We start from the raw sequence: 23,304 nt of genomic DNA, 5'->3' as shown, positions 1-23,304 counted from the left end.
CACAGTCAAGCTGCTTTTCCCTCTGCCTGGACTCATGGTTTGTGGAAAATACTCAACCAATAATGGTATGCATGTGTGTGTGTGTGTGTGTGTGTGTGATTTAATATATGAAGACATGCATGATTATACACATGCCTATCACACTTTCAAATTTTCATTTTATAATCATTTAACAAACTCCATAAATGTGTGGGAACTCATAATGTATTTAATGAATCCACCTATTAGAAGTACAGATTGAGGTAGTTCCTGAAAAACATGGGAATAACTTTCACAAATTTCCCTTGGCTAGAGGAAATGTAAATTGTATTTTTGGTTTAGCTGATATTTATAAAGGTTCTAATTTTCATAAGCTTCAACAAAGAACTCATTACTAATACAAATGCTGTGATATATTTTCTGAAGTTTTGTAAAGAGCATAAACTTTCTACTAGCAACAGGTGCATTATATGAATTATAGTTGACCTTTAGAAAATATTACTTTCATTATTTTTGGTGATATCATACATTCTTAAAACACCCGCTTTTGACTTTTTCTTGGTCTGTTACCACTTTGTTTTTATGTGCAACTCTAGTCCAGTAGGGAAGAGCTCTTAATCTAAATATTCATAATCATGGGTCCTTAAGAAGCTTGCACCAGAAAGACAGCAATGTGATAGATGAAAGACAGTGCTGTTTATTTATTTATTTTTATTAATAAGTGAAGTTATGTTACTTACTTCCAGAATGTAATTTTGCATGAAATAATTGACTGGCAAAGTGTAAAAGAATGATTCAAAGCATGAATTTCTGTTTTTTACTGACTCATATTTTGGCAATGTGGCTTTATTATACCAATAAAAGGATGACACATTTTGTGAACACATACATACACACACACACACACACATCCTGTATGATCCATTCACCCTGGGCCTAGGAGAACACCCCGCAGGGGAATGAGGTGGGCACTCACACATACAATCAAATGCATGCTCTTGGTTGTCCCAGCACTGCTTTGATGTCTCAAACCATTACTATACAAAAGCTCTGAAGATAACTGAATTCATTCTGCTAGGATAGAAAGAGCCTGAGTCCTAACAGGTCACAGCTCTAGCCATCATTGCCTTTCTAAAAGGAAGCAACAAACAAGAAACCACAATTTCATAATCTAGCTATCTGTTTTCATGCTCCTAAAATGATAATAAAGGACAAAGTTTTAAGATGTTTATTATGCCTTTCAAAATAAATTTTCACATGTTAGTTTTAACTTCTCAAAAGAAAATCTGCTTATAATGACTTTATTAATCTCTATCACCATCATATTGTGTTTATTAAATGGTGCAAGCAGAGATTGAAATAGTAATTTTATATCCACATGGAGAAGCAATTATCTATTACTACTGTATTAGAACAATTTCCCCAGGAGAAGTAAGTCATGACAAGTCTTACATGAAGAGAGGGGAGCTGAGGAAGGGAGGTTGGGACTGCCAGCAGCAGCTCTTGGCTGAACCAAGGAAAGGCAAATTCCTGGTGGGAATATTGTCACTATATCTGTTGAGCAATTAATTCCTATTTTCTAACTCCCATCTGAATCAAATAAGGTATCTCCTCCTGAAAGAGCAGCCCCATCTTTCTCGTGCTAATCCTCAACTCACCCTTTCACTGTGCCCTCTGAAATCCTTACTACTGAAAAGTACTTATTCCTCTGTATTGCTCTAAGGGTCCTACACACCTGACCTTAACTGACACCTGTCTTTTCTCTGAGACCTTACTTCCTCTTCAACACTAGAGCTAGTTTACTTATGAAGTCACGTGTGCTTCTCCAGCCCCGTTTTGAGGCTGTGGGGCTGAGTGGCATTGGGAGAAGGTATGCTCTATTGCTCTTTGGAGTTTGCAGCACACATTGGTAGGTTCTTCTATCCTTTTAGCTTCATTAATTTTCCAACTACTCTCCAGTTACTCCTAGCCCTTCAGACACACCCTAACCAGCATATATACTCATTCCTGAAAAATGCTGGGACCAGCAGGTAGTGTTGAATCACAAGGTTTTTTGTTTGTTTGTTTTTTTTTTTGACTCTCTTGCCCTTCTCTGGCTTTTCAGATCTCTGCAGGGAGGTGGAAAATGGCCTGTGTTCCCTAGGAAGGTGGGCACCTCCTGTGTGATCCATTTGCCCTGTGCCTAGGAGAACACCCCGCAGGGGAATGCAGTGGGCAATAGGGCTCCAAACTGTGAAATCCTAGTGATGTCCTCCAGAGCCATATATCACTAATGCAGCCTCAATGTGCTGGGGTGGGGTGAACTTGGGGAACCCAGCCACCTCCTTTGTTGCTTTGCCCTCCCAGCAATAGCAACCTCAGACCTCCATGGAGTCCCCACCATGTGCCTCCACCTAACCTGGGATTAGTCGCAGAGTGCTCCCTTCTCTCAGAGAAAAAGTGTTTCTACAGTACCAGTTCTTAGATCTGCAGATAATGTGCTCTGCAACAGGACAGGAAGGGTGAGGAGAGGCGACCAGGCTCTGTGGCTTTGCTTATCTGTTTGGAATGCTGATTGTCAGACAACCATGGCTGCACCTCTGTGCTTAGTCCAGCCGTGGGCAAACTACGGCCCGCGGGCCGGATACGGCCCGTTTGAAATGAATAAAACTAAAAAAAAAAAAAGACCATACCCTTTTATGTAATGATGTTTACTTTGAATTTATATTAGTTCACACAAACACTCCATCCATGCTTTTGTTCCGGCCCTCCGGTCCAGTTTAAGAACCCATTGTGGCCCTCGAGTCAAAAAGTTTTCCCACCCCTGGCTTAGTCCCTGCTCAGGTCACTGGACTTAGCTACAGCTGATACTGTCCACTCCTGCAGGAATGCTCACTGTATCTCTCTGCTCCTCCCTGCTGAAGGGAGTGCTAGCCACAACCTAATTCCTCCCCTCTCCAGGCTGAGCCCCGCAGTGAGCTCCAGGCGGAAGGGCTGCATCTGTGGCTCATCTCAGCTTTTCCCCCTTCTTGCCTCCCCTGTTTGCTCTCACTTGCCCACCTTTAGATGTTTCAATGCACAGATCTCTCAGACATGTTTCTGCATTGAGCCAGGGAATGCTTTGTTGAATTATAGCTGTTCATATTGTTGAAACTTCCAAGGGAGATATAAAGGGGATCTATCATGATGCTATACCTGATGTTAGTCAGGATTTTAAAAAATTCTTTTATTTACTGATTTTATAGAAGGGGAGGAGGGAGAGAGAGAGAGAGAGAGAGAGAGAGAGAGAGAGAGAGAGAGAGAGATTGATTTTTGTTCCATTCATTTATGCATTCATTGATAGAGCCTAGAGCAGGGGTGGGCAAACTTTTTGACTCGAGGGCCACAATGGATTCTTAAACTGGACCGGAGGGCCGGAACAAAAGCATGGATGGAGTGTTTGTGTGAACTAATATAAATTCAAAGTAAACATCATTACATAAAAGGGTACGGTCATTTTTTTTTTTTTTTTTAGTTTTATTCATTTCAAACGGGCCGTATCCGGCCCGCGGGCCGTAGTTTGCCCACGGCTGGCCTAGAGTCTCTAGACTAAAGATTGAACCTGAAACCTTGGTGTATGGGAATGACACTTTAATCAAATCAACTGAGTTACCCAGCCAGGGCAGGATTTTAAAAATGTACGCCTAAATGACATTGTATCTAAATTAATCTAGCTCCTCCATTACCTTTTCATTTAATAACCCTTAATAAATTAAATACTGTTTTAAAAAATGTCCAAATCACTGGCTCTATGGAAAAAAATGATGTTTGAGGGGAATTTTTAAAAACATTATACCACACTTTCAGTTTGTAATAAAAGATATAAGATATTCCATCAGAACTGTAATTCAAGAAAGTGGAACTCCTAAAGAGCAGTTTTATCTATTTAAATGACAAACACTGGGTATTTGAGTGGTAAAGGTTACTAAAAGATTTTGGCATTGTAATCTATCATACCATTGTTATATCTTCTATGAATGATTCATTCCCAACGATATATCATACCTTGAACTTTCTATTCAAATGGAATTAAATTTACTGAACATGAATACTTACTTTGGTGGCAAGACATAGATGTTCATCAGATACTATCACTAACAAACTGAAATTATTTTAAAGAAGTAGTAAGATTGATTTCAGTGAGTCTTGACTAAGTGGCTACATCCACTGTTTAATCTGATGATCATTAATTTTTATAACTATTCTTCACATTGAAAACCAAAGCTAAAAGTATAAATTGTTGTAATTTAAATGGTAGAGTGAATCCTTCATAATTAAGAATAACATGAAAAAGAAAAATTTTTATTAGCAAGGTTGAACATTTAATAGTAACTGGAATAGTAAGTGGACTATAAATAAATATTTATATTGGTGTGGCTAGAAGAATATTAACTTTATTTGCTGCCTCTGGCTATGTAAAGATTTTAGCTAAAGAACCAAGGCAAAGTGGACTATTTGGCAATTATCCTCTAAATCAGGGTTACAAACTATATGCCTAGAGGGCCCAGGCATATAAATTAAATGAGTGAAGCAGGAAGGAGCTGATGTACCTGCATTTCTTAAAGCTCTGTTAAAAGTGTACAGTTGCCCTTCAGCTCCAGCTGACTGCTTGCTCTGCAGACTTAACATTGATAACTTTTGACTTATAAGTGTTAGCTAAAATGCTTTTAAAATTCTGCATTGCAAAGTTTACCATCAAAATATCTATAGTTCTGCACAGCTCACACTGGGGATGGAGCCCACAACCCGGGCATGTGCCCTGACCAGGAATCGAACCGTGACCTCCTGGTTCATAGGTCGACGTTCAACCATTGAGCCATGCCGGCTGGGCAGGATTCCCTCATTTTTAATAGCTGAATAATATTCCATTGTGTGTGTGTGTGTGTGATATATATATATATATATATATATATATATATATATATATCACACACACACACACACACACACACAACATCATTAACCATTCATCTGTTGATGAACACTTAGTTTCCATATCTTGGCTATTGTAAATAATGCTGCTATGAACATGGGAATGTAAGTATCTTTTAAGTTAGTATTTTCCTTTCCTTTGTATGCATTCCCAGAAGTGACACTGCTGGATCATATGGTAGTACTGTTTTTAATTTTCTTGAGGATTCTCCATAGTGGCTGTATCAGTTTACAATCCCACCAACAGTGTAAAAGAGTTCCCTTGTTTCTACATCCTCACTAGCATTTGCTCTCTTTTTGTCTTTTTGATGATGGCCATCCTAACAGGCTTGAGGTGATATCTCATTGTGGTTTTGAGTTACATTTCCCCAGTGACTAGTGACGTTGAGCACCTTTTCATATCTCTGTTGGTTTTTCATATGTCTTCTTTGAAAAATGTCTGTAAAGGCATTTTGGCTAATTTTACATTGGGTTATTTGTTTTACTTTTTGCTACTGAGGTGTATGGGTTCTTTATATATTTTGGATATTAACTCCTTGTCAAATATATGTTTGAAAATATTTTTTTCCTTTTCTATACATTGTCTTTTCACTTTGATTTGTTTCTTTGCTGTGCTTAAGCTTTTTAATTTGATGTAGTTACATTTGTTTATTTTTTTATTTTGTTGCTTATGCTTTAGGTGTCATATTCAAAAAAATCACTGCCAAGCCCCATGTCAAGGGGCTTTTCTCCTATCTTTTCTTCTAGGAGTTTCATGTCTTATGTTTAAGTCTTTAACCTGTTTCAAGTTAATTTTTGTGAGTTGTGTAAGATAGGAGTCCAGTTTCATTCTTTTATATGTGAATTATCCAATTTTCCCAACACCATTTATTGAAGAGATTTCCTCTTCCCCTCCCCCTCCCCGAGTATTCTTGGTTTCCTTGTCAAATATTAGTTGACTTGTATGATGGGTTTATTTCTGGGCTCTCAATTATGTTCTTTGATCTATCTGTCTGTTTTTATGTCAGTACCATACTGTCTTGATTACTACAGCTTTATAGTATAGCTTGCAACCAGGAAGTATGGTGGCTTCAGCTTAGTTGTTCTTTCTTAAGATTGCTTTGACTATTCAGGGTTTATTGTGATTCCATGTAAATTTTAGGGTTGTTTTTCCTATATCTGTAAAAAAATGCCACTGGAATCTTGATAGGGACTGCATTGGACCTATAGGTGGCTTTTTGGTAGTATGGACATTTTTAATTCTCACCTAAGGATATGCTTTCATTGACTTTAGAGAGAGAGGTTGGGAGGAGAGGGAAAGAAGAAAAACATCGTTGTGAGAGAAAAACATTAACAGGTTGCCTCCTGCACATGCCCTGACCAGAGCTGAGCATGGAACCTACAACCTTGGTGTGTGCCCTGACCGGGCATTGAACCTTTTGCTGTATGGGATGATACTCCAACCCACTGAGCCACACCAGCCAGGGCCTGCTGTCTTTGTGTTTTGATGTCTTGTGGTATTGGTATACTTTAACTTCTATATTATGCTCTTTTGTGTGATTACTACTGGTTTTTCTTTTGTGGTTACCATGAGGCTTACATAAAACATCTTAAAATTATAGCACCCTTTTTAAAACTAATAACTTCAGTAGAATACCTAAGCTTTACACTTTTACTTCTCCTTCCCTTACATTTTAGGTTATTAATGTTATAATTTACATATTTTTATATTGTGTAACTAATAACAGATTATTTAGTGATGGTTGTTTTTACTACATTTGTGTTTGAACTTTAGAGTTGTAAAGGAATTACACACCACCATTACCCTATACAGAATCCAACTCTGACTATGTATTTACCCTTACCAGTGAGTTTTATACTGTCTTCTTATGATTTTATGATGTTAATTGGTGTCCTTTATTTCCACTCAAAGAACTCCCTTTAGCATTTTTTGTAAGGTGGGTCTCATAGTAATGAATTCCCTCAGCTTTTGTTTGTTTAGAAAAGTCTTTATCCCTCTTTCATTTTTGAAAGGCAGCTTTTCTGGGTAAAGTATTCTTAGTTGACAGTTTTCTTTTCTTTCAGTATTTTGAATATGTCATCACATTCTCTTCTGGCATGAAAAACTTCTGTTGAGAAAACTGTTGAGTCTTATGAGGGGTCTCTGGCATGTAACTTCTCTCTTTTCTCTTGCAGTTTTCAAAATTCTTTTGTTGACTTCTGACAATTTAATTATGAAGTGTTTCTGTGAGGCTCTATTCAGGTTTAACCTATTTGGGATCCTCTGAGCCATGTGGAACTGGATGTTTATTTCTTGCACCAAATTTAGAAAGTTTTCAGGCATTATTGCTTTAATACATTATCTCTGTCCTTTTATCTTTCTCTTCTCCTTCTGGAATTCCCATAACACAAATATTCTTTCATTGTGTCCCATAACTCTTATAGGCTTTCTTGACTCTTTTTCATTCTTTTCCTATTTACTCCTCAGACTGAATAATTTCAATTATCCTATCTGCCAGGTCACTGATCTTTTTCTTCTGCATGGTTCAATCAGCTTTTGAAGCTCTCTATTGAATGCTTCAGTTCAGTTACTGTATTTTTCAGCTGCATGATTTCTGTTTGATGTTCTTTGAGGTTTCTATTTCTTTGTTGAAATTCTCATTTTGTTCATACATTGTTTTCTTAATTTCATTTAGTTTTCTGTCTATGTTATCTTGAAGTTCATTCTTTAAGATGAATATTCTGAATTCTTTGAGAGTTCATAGATCACTTTAATTTAGGATCAGTTATTAAAGCTTTATTAATTTCCTTTGTTGGTGTTATATTTACCCAATTTTTCATGAGCCTTGATTCCTTACATTTGTATCTATGCATTTAGGATAGGTGCTTAAAGTTGTCTTTAAAAAATGAATTTATTTAAGTCTACCCACCCCCCTGAAGTGAATAGATTTAAAGGAAATAATTAAGTACATATTAGAACAGGTAGTACACAAACATGGTAGTCATGAGAGGGGTATTAAAATGACTGAAGTTTGAGAGACTAGTCAGTCATAACAGGCCCAAGTCTTTTAATCTATAATCTATTGCTTATCTATGCATACATTATATGCTGCTTTAGCTCTCAGAGGTTACATAACAGGCATAAAATCTTCAAACTATACCAGGCTGTTATAAGACTGATTTTTTCCTAGAAACCATTTTTTAAAAATATGGCAATAATGATCAGTCATTCTCTGTTCTCAAATATGTACTAATTTCCAGCCCCCAAATTGTTCCTTCTGCTTGGAATGACTGGCTTCCCATCTCTACCTGTCGAAATCCTACAATCCTTCAAAGTCCATGCTAAATGCAATCATGCAATCGCTTTCATGCAACCTTTCCTCATCCTGAAATCTGATGAATTTCTCTGCCTTTCACAGTATCAATAGCACCTTCCCTTTCTACTGTGCTTCCCATTACAGTTTTTGTGGTATTTATGATATTTAAATAATTATATTCTTCTACCTAGTAAATTTTAAGCATTTTCATGTGAGAAAAATTTTTATTCACCTTTATACAACTATAGCACTTAACAAAGTGCCTTATACACAGACTAAGCACATAATTAATATTTGCTGAATTGAATTTAATATTTTAAGCAACGTTCATGTGACACTTACAATTTTGCGTTTGATCATGAAGAGTGGAATTTTTGCATGGAGAGGGGTTGAGGACAGTTCTTTATGAACCGTTGATAAGTACAATCTTCTTTTGATATTCCCTAAATCAGTAATTCTGAAAGAAGAAAGAGAAAAGAAGAGAGAAAGATTTCCATCAAGATAATAACCACGTCTTTGGATAATCATCAAATGATATAATTTATCATATAGGCTCTTTCCAACAGGGAGATCAAACACAGAATTTAAGAATTGCCTTTTTTTCTCTCAAGAAGTAATAAAATTTCTTCCTTAAATTCAAAGTGCTCACAAGCTTGAATGTATAAATTCACTCAATATGCTAATTTATTTCAGTACTTTATACTAGATTTCCAGTCTTCCAGCCTATGAAAAGAATTCAATTTGTATGAACTGAATAACTGCTAGCCTTTAATAACCATGCTTGTTCCAGCCCCTTAAGTTTGTGTTATCTTGGGACATACTGTCACATACTAAATAAGAAAACATTATGGGTTTCTTTCCCTGAAAATGCACCTGTCATTTTATATAGGCTGTTAGTCTGCTTAGAGACAGACACAAAACACTGACTGTCGGTTTCACTTTCTAAGCACATATCTTCAAACCAGAATTATAATACACAAGTTTATTGCTCACTATTCAGGTCAACCTGCAGTGATACCAAGGACACTGAATTTGAACATCTTTAATAGATTTAGAGAATAGCCATGATCACAAAGATTAGGTTTTCTTCAAATTGATAGGAGCTCATTTTTATGTTCTGCTTCCTTTAGGTCTCAGAGATAACACCGCAGGCTAAAATCTCCAAACCTGTCTCAGGCTGCTGTATAGTAGAATTGATGCTTCCTGAAAGGCTATCTTTTTATTGGAGTATAGTTAATTTCCCCCCTATTTTTAGCAACCTTGTCTACATATACCAACTGCTAATTTTCTACAATTAGCAATTTCCAAAGGAGAAAACATTTAATTTGAATACTTGTAGTGTAACTATTTTTTAAGTCAACATAGCCTTCTTTTCTACTTTTAAGTGAGTTTATTGGGGGTGACACTGGTTAACAAAATTACACAGGTTTCAAGTGCACAATTCCACAACACATCATGTACCACTGTATTAGGTTCACCACACCAAGTCAAGTCTCCTTCCATCAGCACTTATCCCCCCAAACACTGGCCAACACCTTCCCCAACTCCCTTCCCCCTAGCAATTAACAAACTGTTGTCTGTGTCTATGACTTTCTATTTTTTGCTCAATCCCTCCACGCCTCGCAAGACCCCACCCTTCGGACAGCTGTTAGCCTGCCTCTATCTATGAGTCTCTCTCTCTTTTGCTTATTAGTTTTCATTTTGTTCATTAGATTCCACATATTAGTGAAATCATATACTTGTCTTTTTCTGACTGGCTTATTTCACTTAGCATAATGCCTTCTAGTTCCACCCATGCTGTCATAAAATATAAGGTTTCCTTTTTTTTTTAATAGCCTAGTAGTATTCCATTGTGTAAATGTACCATAGTTTTTTTTTTATCCACTTGGCTGTGTCCAAATCTTGGCTATTGTAAATAACATTGCAATGAAGACAGGGGTGCATATATTCTTTCGAATTAGTGTTTTGGGGTTCTTCAGATAAATTCTCAGAAGTGGAACAAGTATATCATAAGGCAGTTTTATTTTTAAATTTTTGAGGTAACTCCATATTCCTTTCCACAGTGGCTGCACCAATTTGCATTAACACCAACAGTGCATAAGGGTTCCCTTTACTCCACATCCTCATTAACACTTGTTTGTTGATTGATGATAGCCATTTGACAGGTGTGTAATGATACCTCATTGTGGTTTTAATTTGTAGTTCTCTGATGACTAGTGATGTTGAGAATCTTTTCATATGTCTGTTGGCCATCTGTATGTCTTCTTTGGAGAAGTGTCTATTCAAGCTCTTTGTCCATGTTTAAAATTTGGTTTTTAGTGTTGATTTTGATAAGTTCTTTACAAATTTCAGATATTAACCCTTATTAGATGTATTGGTGAATATGTTCTCTCATTCAGTGGGTTATCTTTTCATTTTGTTAATAGTTTCCTTTGGTGTACAAAAACTTTTTAGTTTGATGTAGTACCATTTATTAATTTTTATTTTGTTTCCCTTATCCAAGGAGATATAGCAGAAAAAATATTGCTATGAGAAATGTCCGAGATTTTACTGCCTGTTTTCTTCTTGGATTTTTATGGTTTTAAGTTTAACATTAAGTCTTTAATAGATTTTGAGTTTATTCTTTTTTTTTTAAAAAAATATATTTTATTGATATTTTACAGAGAGGAAGGGAGAGAGATAGAGAGTTAGAAACATCGATGAGAGAGAAACATTGATCAGCTGCCTCCTGCACATCTCCTACTGGGGATATGCCCGCAACCCAGGTACATGCCCTTGACCGGAATCGAACCTGGGACCTTTCAGTCCGCAGGCCGACGCTCTATCCACCGAGCCAAACCGGTTTCGGCGAGTTTATTCTTATATATGATGTGAGTCAGTCTAGTTTCATTTTTTTGCACAAATATGTGTAATTTTCCCTACAACATTTATTGTATGTTTTTGACTCCTTGTCAAATATTAATTAACTATAAAGGTATACATTTATTTCGGGACTCTCTATTCTGTTCCATTGATCTATATGTCTGTTTTTATGTCGGTAGCAAGCTGTTCTGAATACTATGGCCTTGTACTATAGCTTGATATCAGGTAGTGTGATTCCTCCAACTTTGTTCTTCTTTCTCAAGATTGCTTTGGCTATTTGGGGTCATTTGTGGTTCCATATAAATTTTTGAAATATTTGGTCTAGTTCTGTGAAACATACCATTGGTAGCTTGATTGGAATTGCACTGAATCAATAAATGCTTTGGGTAGTATGGATATTTTAATGATGTTAATTTTTCCTATCCATGAATATGGTATGTGCTTCCACTTATTTGTATCTTCTTCAATTTCTTTCTTTAGTGTTTTCTACTTTTTTGAATACAGGTCGCTTTCATCCTTGGTTAAATTTATTCCTAAAGTATTTTATTCTTTTAGAAGCAATTGTGAATGGGATTGTTTTCTTAGTTTCCCTTTCTAATAGTTCATTATTGATGTATAAAAATGCAACTGATTTCTGTATATTTATTTTTGTATCCTTCTATTTTACTGAACTGATTTATCACTTCTAGTAGTTTTCTGGTAGAATCTTTAGGGTTCTCTATATACAGTATCATGTCATCTACAAATAATAACAGTTTTACTTCCTTTCCAATTTGGATGCCTTTTATTTTTTCTTTCTGTCTGATTGCTGTGGCTAGGACTTCCAGTACTATGTTGAATAAAAGTGGTGAAAGTGGACACCCCTGGCTTGTTATTGATTTTAAGGAAAATGCTTGTAGTTTTTACCCGTTGAGTATAATGTTGGCTGTGGGTTTGTCATACATGGCTGTTATTACATTAAGGTATGTTTCCTCTATTCCCACTCTGCTGAGTTTTTATCATAATCGGGTGCTGGATTTTATCAGGAGTTTTTCTGCATCTATCGATATGATCATATGGTTTTTATCCTTCATTTTGTTTATGGGGTGTATCACATTTGTTATTTGTGAATAATGTAGCCATCTTGCATCCCTGAAACAAATCCCACTCGATCATGATGTATTGCTGGATCTAGTTTGCTAATATTTTGTTGAGAATTTTAGCATCTATGTTCATCAGGGAAATTGGCCTATAACAAAGCATTTTCTGTAGCTCTTTCCTCCCCTGCCTATGTTTCTAATCACATTATTTACTTCCTCTACGATACTCTACATATTTTTCTGTAGAAAACTATTACTGAAAAATGGTAAGAATAAGTACAGTAAAAATTAGATGAGATAATTTCAGATTATGGCCATAAAGCTAAAAATTCTACCCTACCAGCACTATACAATGCCATAAAGTCATCTAAAAAAGCAATACACTATTTCAATCCACAGAGATAGGGTTTAAAATGTGAAACTACTACATAGTTTTACACTTAGATGTATATAAATAAATGTAGTATAATATCTGCCCCAAAGCAATGTGCTCAAAGTGGGATGGATGTGCATATGGGGCCAAAGGGTGCTATACAACCATTCATTGCGGTGCAGGAAGAAACTACTAAAACTATCTTTCATCCCACCCCTTTAAAATGTTATTTCTGTGCACATTTCAGTACAGTAATATATTTATATAATTTGAAATAAATAAATGTACCTATGTGGTTAGTGTGCACAAACATTTTAACAACAGAGTACAGGGTCAAATATATTCGGAAAGCATTGTCAGAAGTAATTCTATCAGCTCTCTCCTATAAGAAGCTCTGATTATGGAATAGAAGAAAAGACTATATAGAGGTTCTGGAAAGAAAAAGGGGGAAACGTTTGTTTGATGCATCAACCAAAAACTCATTTGAGACACAGTTTTATTAAAGGTTTGCTTTACTTGTAGGAATAAAAGTATATAATTTTTATTTGAATTAGGTAAGGATCGAACTCCAAACAGAGAAACATTTGAGTATATACCATTTTCTCAATATATGAAACAATAAGAACATTCATTCATTCATTCATTCATCCATTCACAAGTTCAACAAATACCCATTGAACCAGGCAATAACCTGGGAATACAATGCAGAATAAAATAGTAAAAAGAAAGGCAAGGTCCCTATCCTCTTGGAGCTTCTATTCTAGTGGAAAAGGCAAGTGGAAAAGTATAAAGAAACAACATACATGCAAGTATCTTAAGTGCAATGAAGAAAACATGTAAGAGACTAAGCTAGAAAAGATGAAGAAATGACCTACTTCAGACAGGAAAGCTAGCAGGGGTAGCACCTAGAAGGTAAGGGAGGGACATGAAGTAGAAAGGGTAGCAGGGGTAGCACCTAGAAGGTAAGGGAGGGACATGAAGTAGAAAGGGTAGGCATGCAGGGTCTTTATGCCAAGGTAAGGGGTTTTTAAATTTACTAGGAGCCCAGTGCACGAATTCATGCACCTTGAAAGGAACTGTGGGCCACGAGGCTGTAGTGGGCACAGGGGCGGGTCGTGGCCCATCCTCTGCACCCCTGCCTGGCCTCTCCCGTCGCGGCCACGGGTCCCATCTGCCAGCAGCCCCACTCCTGCTGCTGCCACTCCCACGTGCTGATGGTGCCGGCCCCACTCACACCTGTTGACGGCGTGGAGCGATTGGGGCCAGCGCCAGCAGGTGTGAGCGGGGCTGGCACCGTTAATGGGTGTGAGCAGCATATATATATGGACTAGAGGTCTGGTGCACAAAATTCTTGCACAGTTGGGGGGTGCCTTAGCCTGGCCTGCACCCTCTCACTATCTGGGACTGCGGGCTCCTAACCGCTCACCTGCCTGCCTGCCTGCCTCATCGCCCCTAACCACTCAACTGCCTATCTGATCTCCTCTAACCACTCTGCCTGCCTGCCTCATTGTCCCTAACCACTCACCTGCTTGCCTGATTGCCCCTAACGCCCTGTCTGCCTACCTGATCACCCCTAACTACTCACCTGCCTGTCTGATCACCCCTAACCACTCTGCCTGCCTGCCTCATTGCCCCTAACTGCCTCTACCTCGGCCCCTGCAGTAGCAGCTTCATTTGGAATGACGTCTGGAAGGTCGTTTGGCTGTCTGGTCTAATTAGCATATTACGCTTTTATTATTATAGCCTGTTCACAATAGGAAGCTATTAGAGTCAACATTCTACCCAGTATGATAAATGGATATGACAAAAATAGTTATGTTCTCTTTTATTTCTTTATTGGGGTGAAATTTGTGTAATTGAAATGCATAGATTTTTGTGTAAAATCTTAAAAAAATTTTTTTTATTTAGCTTCATTCTTGAGAGTATTACAGGATGTCCCTGATTTTTCCCCATTGGCCCCTCCCCTCGCCCCACCCCATTCCTGCACCATCCCAGGCCTTCACCACACTATTGTCTGTGGCCATGGATTATGCATATCCTATCTAATAAAGATGGAATATGCAAATTGACCATCACACTATCACAATGATGGCGGCGCCCATAACCACAAGATGGCGGTGCCCAGTACCCTCAGCCCCACCAGAGTCCCACAGTCCTTTCAGCCCAGGTGGGGGGGCGGCAGGGGCATGGTGCGGCTGGACCCACCCTCAGCCCCCCAGCTGCTCAGGGCTGGCCCGAGGTGCAGGCAAGCCTTGTATGGCAGCTGCCCAGCCTACACCCAAAGCACAGGCAAGCCTCGAATGGCAGCTGCCCAGCCACCCAGGGCCGGCCCGAGGTGCAGGCAAGCCTTGGATGGTGGCTGCCCAGCCGCCCAGGGCCATCCGAGGCTCAGGTAACCAGGGCCGGCCGAGGCTTGTGCTGCCGGCAGTGGCAGCAGCAGAGGTGTGATGGAGGCATCACCTTCCCCTGATGGCCGGGTCGCCTCCTGCCCCTGAGGGCTCCCAGACTGTGAGCAGGCTGGGCTGAGGGACCCTCACTCCAGTGCATGAATTTTCATGCACAGGGCCTCTAGTATGCATATAAATTCTTTGCTTAATCTCCTGTGTTTTGATAAATGTACTAGTATACGCACATGTAATTACCACTCCAATCAAAATATAGAACATTTTCATCACCTTAGAAACTTGCTTCCTGTCCCCTTATTGTCAATCCTCACTCCTGATTTCTATCATCATGGGTAAGTTTTATCTGTTCTTCAACTTCTAATAAATATAATAGTAGACTATATTATTTTGTGACTAGCTTCTTATACTTATCACATTATGTTTTTGAGATTCATCCATATTGTAGTATGTACCAATAGTTCTTTTTTAAAATTGCTGAGTCTTGTCTGCAATTCATTTATCTATTTTCCTATTGATGGACATTTGTTTCCAATACTGGTTTCTTATGAAAACCTGTAAGAACATGCTTGTAGAGTCTTCTTATGGATGTGTATTTTCATCCTCTTGATAATTAAGAATGGGCTTACTAGGTCATTGGGAAAGATACACATATAACTTTATAGACACAGTCCTCCAAAGTGGTTGTCGTGGTTATACATCCTCACCGACTCTTGTTGCTATCAGACTTTATGTTAGCCAATTCTAGTGGGTATGAAATGGATATCATTGTGATTTTATTTTCATTTCTCTTATGAATAATGACATTGAACACTTTTCCATGTATTTACTGGTATATTTTGTGAAGAATCTCAAGTTTTTTACTCAATTTTTATTGGGTTGTTCTCTTATTATAACTGTAAGAGTTCTTTATATATTTTGGATACACAGTCTTTGTCAATACATATGTATTGTGAATATTTTCTTGCCTATTATATTAATAGTATGTATTTTTAATCTTTTATTTGGAAATAATGTCTGACTTAGGGAAAAGTATCAAGAATACTACAGAGAAACTCATTTATGCTTTATCTAGTTTTGCTTATTGCTTAATGATGTCTTTTGATTAGCAGATGTTTTTAATTTTCATGAAATCCAGTTTATCATTATTTATATAGTGATATGCCTCCTAAGTCCTAAAAAAACCTTGCCTAGCCAAAAGTTGCAAAAATACTTTCCTATGTTTCTTTCGAGATCTTCATAGTTTTCATATTTAGTCTATGTTCCACTGTTAATTAATTTGTGTACTGTGTGAGGTAGTTTTGGGTGTGGGTCTATTTCTTTCTGTATGTTTAACCAGTCATCACAGCACCATTGTTAGAGACTCCCCTTTCCTCATTGAAATGCACTGGTACTTTATTGAAAATTAATTGACTATACATACATACTAGCATGTGTGGATCTATTTCTGGGCTGTATTGATCCATTTGTTTTACTTATCCATTTGTTCATTCTTATACCAATGTCACATTGTGTTGATTACTATAGATTTATAGTAAGTCTTAAATTAAAACTAGTTCAAAAAAACTCTTCAACTTGTTCTGTTTTTTTTTTTGTTTTTTTAAAAATATATTTTGATTTTTTACAGAGAGGAAGGGAGAGGGATAGAGAGTCAGAAACATCGATGAGAAACATTAATCAACTGCCTCCTGCACACTCCCTACTGGGTATGTGCCCGCAACCAAGGTACATGCCCTTGACCAGAATTGAATCTGGGACCCTTGAGCCCGCAGGCTGATGCTCTATCCACTGAGCCAAACCGGTCAGGGCTCCCCCCCCCGCCCCACGTTTGTTTGGCCTTCGCTTTTCCATATAGATTTTAGGACACTATCATTTTCTATTAAAAAAGAAAAGGTGTTGAGAGTTTAACTTGGATTGTGCTGAACTTAGAGATCAATTTGGGAGGAACAATATTGAGTTTCCCAATCAATTTACATGATATATCTCTCCATTTATTTAGTTCTTGTTTAATTTCTTTCACAATGTTTTACAGTTTTCAATTTAGAAGTCTTGCACATCTTTTGTTAAATTTATTCTAAGTATGTTGTTTTCTGACATGACGAAAAAGCATTTGAAAATACCAATTACCAGCCAAATGTTACTAATATACAGAAATACTATTGATTTTAATATATAGACCTCGTTTCATATGTCCTTGCTTAATTCACTCCTGAGTACTAACAGTTGTTTTGCAGGTTCCTAAAGATTTTCTACATAAATAATCAAGTCTTCAGTGAATAAAGACTTTTACATCTGCTTTTCCCAATCTTTATACCTTTTCTTTCTTTTTCTCACATTACTGCACTGGCTAGGACCTCCAACATATACTAAATAGAAGTGGTGAGAGTATAAAATCTTGCCTTGTTCCTGGTAATAGGGGGAAAGTGTTCATTATGTTTCTATTAAATATGATGTTAGATGAAAGTTTCCTTTATCAAATTGAAGATGTTCTCTTCTATTTCTAGTTTTTTTTAAAATCTGGAAAGGGTGTAATATTTTGTCAAATGATTTTTCTGCCCTAACTGAGATGATCCTAATGTTTTTCTCCTTTATTCTGTCCATATGACTTATTTTCATAAGTGAAACCAGCCTTGTATTTTTGACAGAAGTTTCAATTGTGCTAGCATTTTTTTGAGGATGTTTATAGCAATGTTCATGGGAGAAATTGGTCTGTAATTTTCTCGTAGTGTCTATGTCAGCCGAGACCTGAGGGTGGCTGAAGGCCAGGCCCAGGGTGAGGGGACACCTGAGTGGGAGTCTGCAGCCCCTGCTCTCCAGTCACTTGTTACCTCAGAGAAGGGCCATCCCATAGCTTCCCCCAGTGGGTGTGCACCAGTTCCAAGAATCCAGACCTGAACCCAGGGGGTGCAAGGGAGGACCTGGACATTTTGTACAATGGGTTCCCAGGACTTGGGCTTCTCTATGGAGATTTCAGGGTCAGAGCAGGGTCTGCAGGGGGTCCGAGTTGGGTGCAGTCACCTTGTCTGGGCCAGGGCTTCTTGGATGGGGATTAGCCACAGCCATTTGCCCTCAGAACCTGCATGTGCCCAGAGGAAGGCCCAGGGGAGAGTGACGTGCACCACTGATCATGGACTTTACAGTGTATGCTACCACCTGGAGTTTAGAAAAATAATGTTTTCACACCCCCCCACCAAAAGCTAGTTCCATAAAGTGATCTGGAAAGTGTCTACTCCTCCTTTATTGTTGGAAAATTTGTTTACAATGGTGCTAGTTATTCTTTAAATATTAACAGAATTCATTCAAGTCTGAAATTTTCTTTGCAGAAAGATTTTGGTTACACATTCAATTCTTTAATAGATTATAGGGCTATTCAAATTTCTAATTTTTGTTTCAGTTTTGGTGAACTGTGCTTTTCATTAAAACTGTTGAGTTTATTGCCATAAAGTTATTTATATTTTCTCCTTCATTATCTTTTTAACATCAATAGGATCTGTAGGGGTATCCTCTCTCATTCCTGACATTGATAATTTGTATCTTCTTTTTTTATTAATCATTCCTGATATGGTTTATCAAGTTGATCTTTTTAAAGAAACAACTTCTGGCTTTGTAAAACTTCTCTATTCTTTTTTTTTTAAGATTTAAAAAATTGATTTTGGAAGGAGGGAGGCAGGAAGGGTGAGAGAAAGAGAGAAACAGCAATGTGAAAAGTAACATTGATCTGTTGTCTCCTGCACATGCCCTGACTGGGAATAGAACTCATAACCCCCCTTTTTTTTTCTTTTGGTGTATGATACTCCAACTGAGCCACCTGGGGCCAGAGCAAAATTTCTCCATTCTTTGTTTTAAATTTTATTGATTCTTATTTTATTTTTATTATTTCTTTCCTTCCACTTATTTTGGTTTAATTCATTCCCCACCCTCTCCACCAGCTTCTTAGGATGAAAAGTTAGATCATTAATTTTAAACATTTCTCTTAAAACTATAAGGTCTTCCCTTAGCATTATGTTACCTGCATCCCACAAATTCTAATATGTTATTTTTTTTTCAGTTTGAAATATTTTTTCATTTCCCATATGATTTCTTCTTTGGACCTTGTGATATTTAGAAGTGTGCTGTATAATTTCCAAAGAGTATAGTCTTTTCTATATATTGCATTGCTATTGATTTTTAATTTAATTCCATTGTGGTCAGAGAACATACTTTGTAAAGTTTCCTCTTTAAAAAAAAACAATGTAACAAGACACCGTATGACTCAGTATATGACTAGTAAGTGGTTTATATGCACTTGAATTTCTTTGATGCTAATATTTTAAAACTCTAAAACATTAAAGTCTATTTTCCCTTAAATCTATTTAATACTGATCTATCATCTATTGACCTTTAGCACAATCTATCATGTTTCTGGGCAATTTAGCACCTGTATCACAATTTCCTTTTATGACATCAGTCTGGATAATTTAAATATCCACATGGAGAATAAAACTTAATCTAAATCTAACCTCTTCCATCTATGAACAGTCTCACTTTGTAGCCCATCATTACTAGGAATTGCTCGACTTTATGGTCTCCTATGTAACTTTTCCTCCTGATCCATTAATTCATTCAACTAACATTCAGTCAATGCCTTAGTAGCGCAATATAAGGTATTAAAGACATAAAAGTAGCTAAAACATGAAAATCATTATCCAGTATGACTTCCACTAGAGGGAAGAATCACCATTCTTTAGCTGTTTTTAGCATATTTTATAGACATTATCTTAAGTCTCAGAACAATCCTCACTGCAGGTAGTATGGTTCTTCTCTATTTTGCACATGGGGAAACTGCACTTTCAGGGCATGGCTCCCTTGAAAATGACACATAAACTACAAATGTAACAGCTCCCTTTGGGTGAGTGATACTCTTTTAGGTAGGTATTGCTCTCTTAGGTACAGGCATACCTCAGAGATATTGCAGGTTCAGCTCTAGACCACTGTCGTACAGTAAATATTTTGATAAAACAAGTCACAAAAATTTTTTGGTTTCTAGTACATATATAAGGTATGGTTACATAATACTGTAGTCTAGTGAGCACAACAGCATTATGTCTAAAAAATGTTCATATCTTACTTAAAAAGTACTTTATTACTGAAAAATACTAACTATCTTCTAAGCCTTCAGAGAGTTGTAATCTTTTTGCTGGTGGTGGGGGTGGTGGTGGTGGTGGGGGGGGTGGGTCTTGCCTCCAACTTGTTAAAAAAAAAAAAAGGAATTATCTGTGAAGCCCAATGAACTGAAGTGCAATAAAACGAGGAATGTCTGCATTGCTCAGAGAAGTCATCTGTTAAATCTGGGCCAAAGTATATTCAGAAAGGATGGAGAGCCGCAGTGGTAGTCCTGGATCTCGTTCTGCTTTACGTGTGCTTCATTACTGGCTGAGATCTCTGATTCTTGTGAGTCTGACAATCCAACCCTTTGAGCTACTTCCTGTTCCTGGTTATGTTGCGCAGCCTCTTTAGGAAGCAAATCCTTGAAAGCAGAGTCCGAGAAAAGGACATAGGTATGAGGAGCTTGTTGGGGGGGGGGGGGGATTCCATGAAGCAGAAATGAGGTAGTAGGGAGAATGAGACAACAAAAGAAGAATAGCTAAGATTAAGGACACACTGTCGATGACACTACTGTAGGTCTCCATCCCACCAGGATGTCTGGAGACGTGTGCAGACACCTCTCAGAATTGTCCACCTTAAGAGTGGGAGGGGGGAGTATATTCCTACTGACTCCCAATGCCTAGTGGTTAAGGGCTACCCCTGGGGGCCTTAACATCCTAGTATTCTTGGTGGCACTATGGGACGCTATCCAAGCAAGCTTACACCACTCTGTCCAATGAATCTACAACTGATATCAGAGGACGACCCATAGGACATGACATGGAACAGTGGAATGAGCTGCCACAATAACAATACCATCATACCCACTGCTATTTAAACATATTCCATCCTTTTGTATTTTTGTGCCTTTGCTTCTGCATTTCTCTTAGAGGCCCCCTTCTGTCATTATGCCTACTGAAATTATATTCATCCATCACAATTTGGGTTGAAATGCTACCTCCTCCTTGAAAACAACTCAGATTTACAAACTGAAAATAATAACATTCTGTTCTGACTTACCACAGCATGTTTAATATTGATTTTTTTCATTTCCCCTTGGTGTTCTAGGTCAGTAACTACAATACACTTTATGGGTCATAATCTGATGCAAATATGCAAATCTTTTCCTTTGTTCTCATGGGTGAATAACATGCAGTCCCATAAAGTTCAGTTTTACCACTTGCTAGCAACATTCTGATTGAGTTTAAAAGGGTTACTAGAATTTGGTATTTCAAAGTCCATTTTAGAGTTTAAAAGCTTCTCATTCTAAATTTCACAAAAACGTTTGACTGTCCTGAAAGACTGAGCAATCTTGTCAAGTTCCTGGTTGGCACATGCGCAGGTCCAAGAGAGGTGACATTTCTGCACTTTGCGGGAAGAACTTATTACAAATTTATCATCAGTTTTGCCATATTCAGTTGACTGTAGTTATCAAGTACTGCTATTTTTTGTGTGTGAGGTAAACTGTTAATATGACATTATCAACAAGTGTGGAAATATGCTATGATGGTTAAGAGCAATAATTTTGAAGCCAGATGACTGTGTGACACTGTGTGACACTGGGCTGACTTAATCTTTTGTGACTTACTTTCTACCACATGAGTGTATGTGGATTGTTTAGTGAACTGTGTGTTTTGGCCTTTAATTTGCTAATAACTAAAATTTGAGTGGCTCGTAAATGAGTCATAATCCTCTATCAGGATCCCAACCTCCATACTGAAGTGTGAATGGGTGGGGTTGCAGGCTGACATCTTTCCTCCTGATGCAGTGAGTCTTGGTCAACGTGAATGGGCATTACTGCAAGCTGTTGTCTGCAATCTGTCTCTTCTAGCTTGTAAGCTTCCTGAGCGCTGAGACCACATGCTGGTTATCACAAGACTCTCACAGTCAGAGCTTTGTAGTTAATTGGGAAATATCTGCTGAACTGCCCTTATCGAAGCCCTACTGGAGTGATACATTTGATCATCTATTTATTGAACACCTACTTGGTGCCAAACATGAAAGGAGATACTGGGATATCACAACAAATAAAGGAAACCCCTGCCCTCATGAAGCACATAATGTGGGAAAATAGATATTAGCAAGTAAGTACACATGTAATATGCCAGCCCTCAATAATGCCTATGAAAAAACAACACCACAAAGTCCAGTATGGTGATAGAGAGAGGTGGGGTGGGAAATACTTTTTTTTTAGAAAATGTAGTTAGAAAAGGCCTCCAGAGAAGGTGACATTTGAGCAAAGGGTTGAATGAAGCGAAGGTTGGAACCATGCAGTTATCTGGAGGAAGAGCATTCCAGACAGAATACTCCTGAGGACTGTGTGAAAACTCAAAAGAAAGATCTGTTCCTCTCTATAGTGGATCTTTTAATATAATTCAACAAATATTAAGAAAGATGGACCCCCTGAGCTGTAAGGCTCACAATGAGTGTGTGGCATGTCTCTGCCCTCATGAAGGCCAGGTTTGATGTGCACAAAACAGTTCTCAGTTAAATCTCACCATTCTGGCTCTGATCACTGGATGAATTTCTAAATTCATGCAACTTAGGACAGAGGTATCAGGACTAAGCCACTCATATGGTGATGAGGATTTGTTCTACTGTCTTTGCAAAAATAAATATGCAAACCTTCCCTTCCTCATAATTAGGAAGAGTTGGTTTTGGAGGGAAAATAAAATCGTATGCTAAGCTTAAATGGTTCTAAAAGCAAGCTGAATTGCTACTTTAAAAAAAATTAAAATTAGTCATTCATGAGAGAGAATATATATGCATATGTGTGACTACTTAAAAGCTTCATTATGTATATATGCTTTTTTGGGGGACAATTTAGCTGCTGGAAGGAAGGCTGCTTGTATTATAGGCTTGATTTTCACCATCTAAAATCTCCCGTGATCTAACAAAGCAGAAAAGACAAGCAACACTGGAAAAGTTTCTCCTGCACTTTAAGATACTTAAAACAACAACAACATATAGTTCATACATTTTTATATCTCTAAGTGAGCATTTATAACTAAGGGTCAGCAATGTGATAGAAAAAGTAATAAGACCATATTGAGAAAAAATGGGGTAGTCACCAGGAAAATCAACCTCATTTATTATAATATTCTAGTGATCAGCAGGTGTATAATTCTCACAGCTATGGTCATTAACAACATTCACTCCAAACTTAACATCTACATTTGCAAACCATTTGAAAGTAAAATTACTTTTCAATTCAATTTTCAATTCACTTTTATATCTTC

At 37.6% G+C, this 23,304-nt stretch overlaps 1 protein-coding gene across 1 annotated transcript in view; it reads right to left on the bottom strand.

The window, feature by feature from the left end:
- The window catches only part of LOC308529434 (protein CFAP20DC-like), a gene marked incomplete at both ends in the record, with an annotated part of 96,384 nt that overhangs the window by 3,693 nt on the left and 69,387 nt on the right, over window positions 1-23,304 (bottom strand). The window contains one exon of the mRNA XM_081105539.1: window positions 8,568-8,682. Within this exon, the coding sequence (XP_080961665.1) occupies window positions 8,568-8,682 (115 nt within the window). The remainder of the gene's footprint in view (window positions 1-8,567; window positions 8,683-23,304) is intronic.

Source organism: Myotis nattereri, assembly GCF_964212035.1.
Source record: "Myotis nattereri genome assembly, chromosome: 14".
Taxonomy (NCBI): domain Eukaryota; kingdom Metazoa; phylum Chordata; class Mammalia; order Chiroptera; family Vespertilionidae; genus Myotis; species Myotis nattereri.
The sequence above is the reverse complement of the archived record's forward strand: the minus strand, read 5'-3'. Positions and strand labels throughout refer to the sequence as shown.